Genomic DNA, 2,472 nt, shown 5'->3' on the forward strand with positions numbered 1-2,472 from the left:
ATGGACACGTGCTCTATTGGAGAGGTAAATTCCCGGTTAGCAAGATGGAATTAGGGATAAGTTTCTTAGTTCACAATCGCTTATAAAAGAATATCGTGGAATTCTATAGCATAAGCTTCATTAACAATAAAACTAAACGATTGGTATAACTTAAAGATTGTTCAAGTCTATGCTTCAACCTGCAGCCACAGTGATAAAAAAATAGAAAACTTCTATGAAGATGTTCACTTAACCAGCGAGAGAGTAAAAACCCATTTCACAATAATTATGGGAGATTTTAATGCCAAAATAGGTAAAAAGACAGGAGAAACCGTAGTGGGGAATCGAGGAATAGACACTAGGAATGAGAGGGGACAAATACTAGTTGATTTTGTGCAGCCACGATCACTCAATATCATGAATACATTCTTCGAAAAAAAACTAGAGGAAGTGGACATGGAAGTCGCCATCTTCCATGTGTGTGTATACATACATACATATATATAAATATATATATATATAATATATATATAAGTACTTATACATAAATATGTGTGTGTGTGTGTGCGTGTGTGTGAGTGTGTGTGCGTGTGCGTGCGTGTGCGTGCGTGTCTGTGCGTGTGTGTGCGCGTGGTGTGCGTGTGCGTGTGCGTATGCGTGTGCGTGTGCGTGTGTGTGTGTGTGAGTGTGTGTGTGTTGTGTGTGTGTGTGTGTGTGTGTGTGTGCGTGTGCGTGTGCGTGTGCGTGTGCGTGTGCGTGTGCGTGTGCGTGTGCGTGTGCGTGTTTTTGTGAGTGCGTGTTTGCAGGTGTGTGTGTGTGTGTGTGTGTGTGTGTGTGTGTGTGTGTGTGTGTGCGTGTGCGTGTGCGTGTGCGTGTGCGTGTGCGTGTTTTTGTGAGTGCGTGTTTGCAGGTGTGTGTGAGTGTGTGTGTGTGTGTGTGTGTGTGTGTGTGTGTGTGTGTGTGTGTGTGTGTGTGCGTGTGTGTGTGTGTGTGTGTGTGTGTGTGTGTGTGTGTGTGTGTGTGTGTGCGTGCGTGCGTGCGTGCGTGCGTACGTGCGCGCGAGCGAGCGTGTGTGTATGTGTTTGCACACACAAATACACAGTCTACTAGAAAGTGAGAAAAAAGTAGGAGAGAGGGATAGGCATGGTCGAGAAGGGTTGGAGTGAGAGCGGGCATTCAATTAGTGAACGCTTCGTGTTTCATCTCCAAGTTACAAGCCATTTCAGTGCAAACAAATTGATTCTAAGAACTGTACCTAGAGCCATTCTTGCCATTCTTAGCAGGCAATAGAGCACAATATGGCCGGGTATAGCACGAAGTTTACATTACATTAAACATACAAAAAATTATCAGAAATGATAACTAGATAATAATTCTGGATATATCTGAATTTGACTATCCAATCTTGTTACAGAGATGCATATATATCGTGCTATACTGTTTTATTGTTTTTTTTCCCAGGCCTCGGAATGGCACCTAATCACATATACATATCACATACACTTATCACAAATACCACTTTCTTTTCACGACAATCGAGTTATCTTCATATCTACTTAACCAAGATTTCATTCACAGAGTAATGTCCAAATTTTTCTTCAAGGTTAACGTGTCTACTCCGCGACAAGATACGGTTGGCAATCCTGTGTCTCTGCCTTGGGGTTGGTAGCAATGCGCTATTGATGCCATACTTGCTTTCGTTCACATTTTGTTTATGATTGCTGTATTTTCATGAATGATTGAAAATTAAATTAATTTTAATTTTGGTAATGATCTGTTAGATTAGTGATATGATATTCATATTTATGATGTTCGGGTTGTGCATACCGTAATAAAAGCGAGGATGAGTGTTTTCTTGATGAACGAGCTGCATAAACCCATGCTAGGACTAATCATTCTTAAATTTCCGAATTTCAATTAGTAATATACTTTAACCACATTACACGTCAAACACGAAAATCACACATACAGGTGAAAAAGAAAACATGTTTGTACAGATAATATATCTTCTGGTAACACTATCCGGGTGCTCGAATCGGCTAATGAACGTAAATTTAAGGGAAATTCGACTTTTTAAAGGCAGTCTGTGCTGGGTTTTGGTACGAAGCAAGCGATACTCATCATCGGCTACCAGTCATCATGTCTGAGTCGTTTATTAGGGTGAGTCTTCATCTACAACTTGGGGGAAATCAACGCCTTCCGAAGCAGAAACACACATCATGTGGCTGCTCCTTTAAATACAGTGTAAATGTATTTTTAAATGTTGGAAGTCTTGATATGGTCGATCATGGTACTTACTATACATATGTCTTGCGGTGTCTGCGAGATACTTTCTGCTTATACAGCATGTGTACGTGATCGCATTGAAATATTTAACAATAAATTGATGCAATGTCACAGTGCGTGATAAATGGAAATTAAATAAAATCATATACGTTAAGATCTTGATGGGGTATCTAAGCAGCTTGAATTTTAAACTGGTAATTACTTCTA

The 2,472-nt window shown here is 40.3% G+C and overlaps 1 protein-coding gene across 1 annotated transcript in view; it reads left to right on the forward strand.

The window, feature by feature from the left end:
• Positions 1-2,472, forward strand: part of LOC125032863 (hypoxanthine-guanine phosphoribosyltransferase-like) — a 15,326-nt gene continuing 12,854 nt past the window's right edge. Inside the window, exon 1 of the mRNA XM_047624248.1 lies at positions 1-24. Coding sequence (XP_047480204.1) covers positions 1-24 — 24 coding nt within the window. The remainder of the gene's footprint in view (positions 25-2,472) is intronic.

Source organism: Penaeus chinensis, chromosome 15 (genome assembly GCF_019202785.1).
Source record: "Penaeus chinensis breed Huanghai No. 1 chromosome 15, ASM1920278v2, whole genome shotgun sequence".
Classification (NCBI taxonomy): Eukaryota; Metazoa; Arthropoda; class Malacostraca; order Decapoda; family Penaeidae; genus Penaeus; species Penaeus chinensis.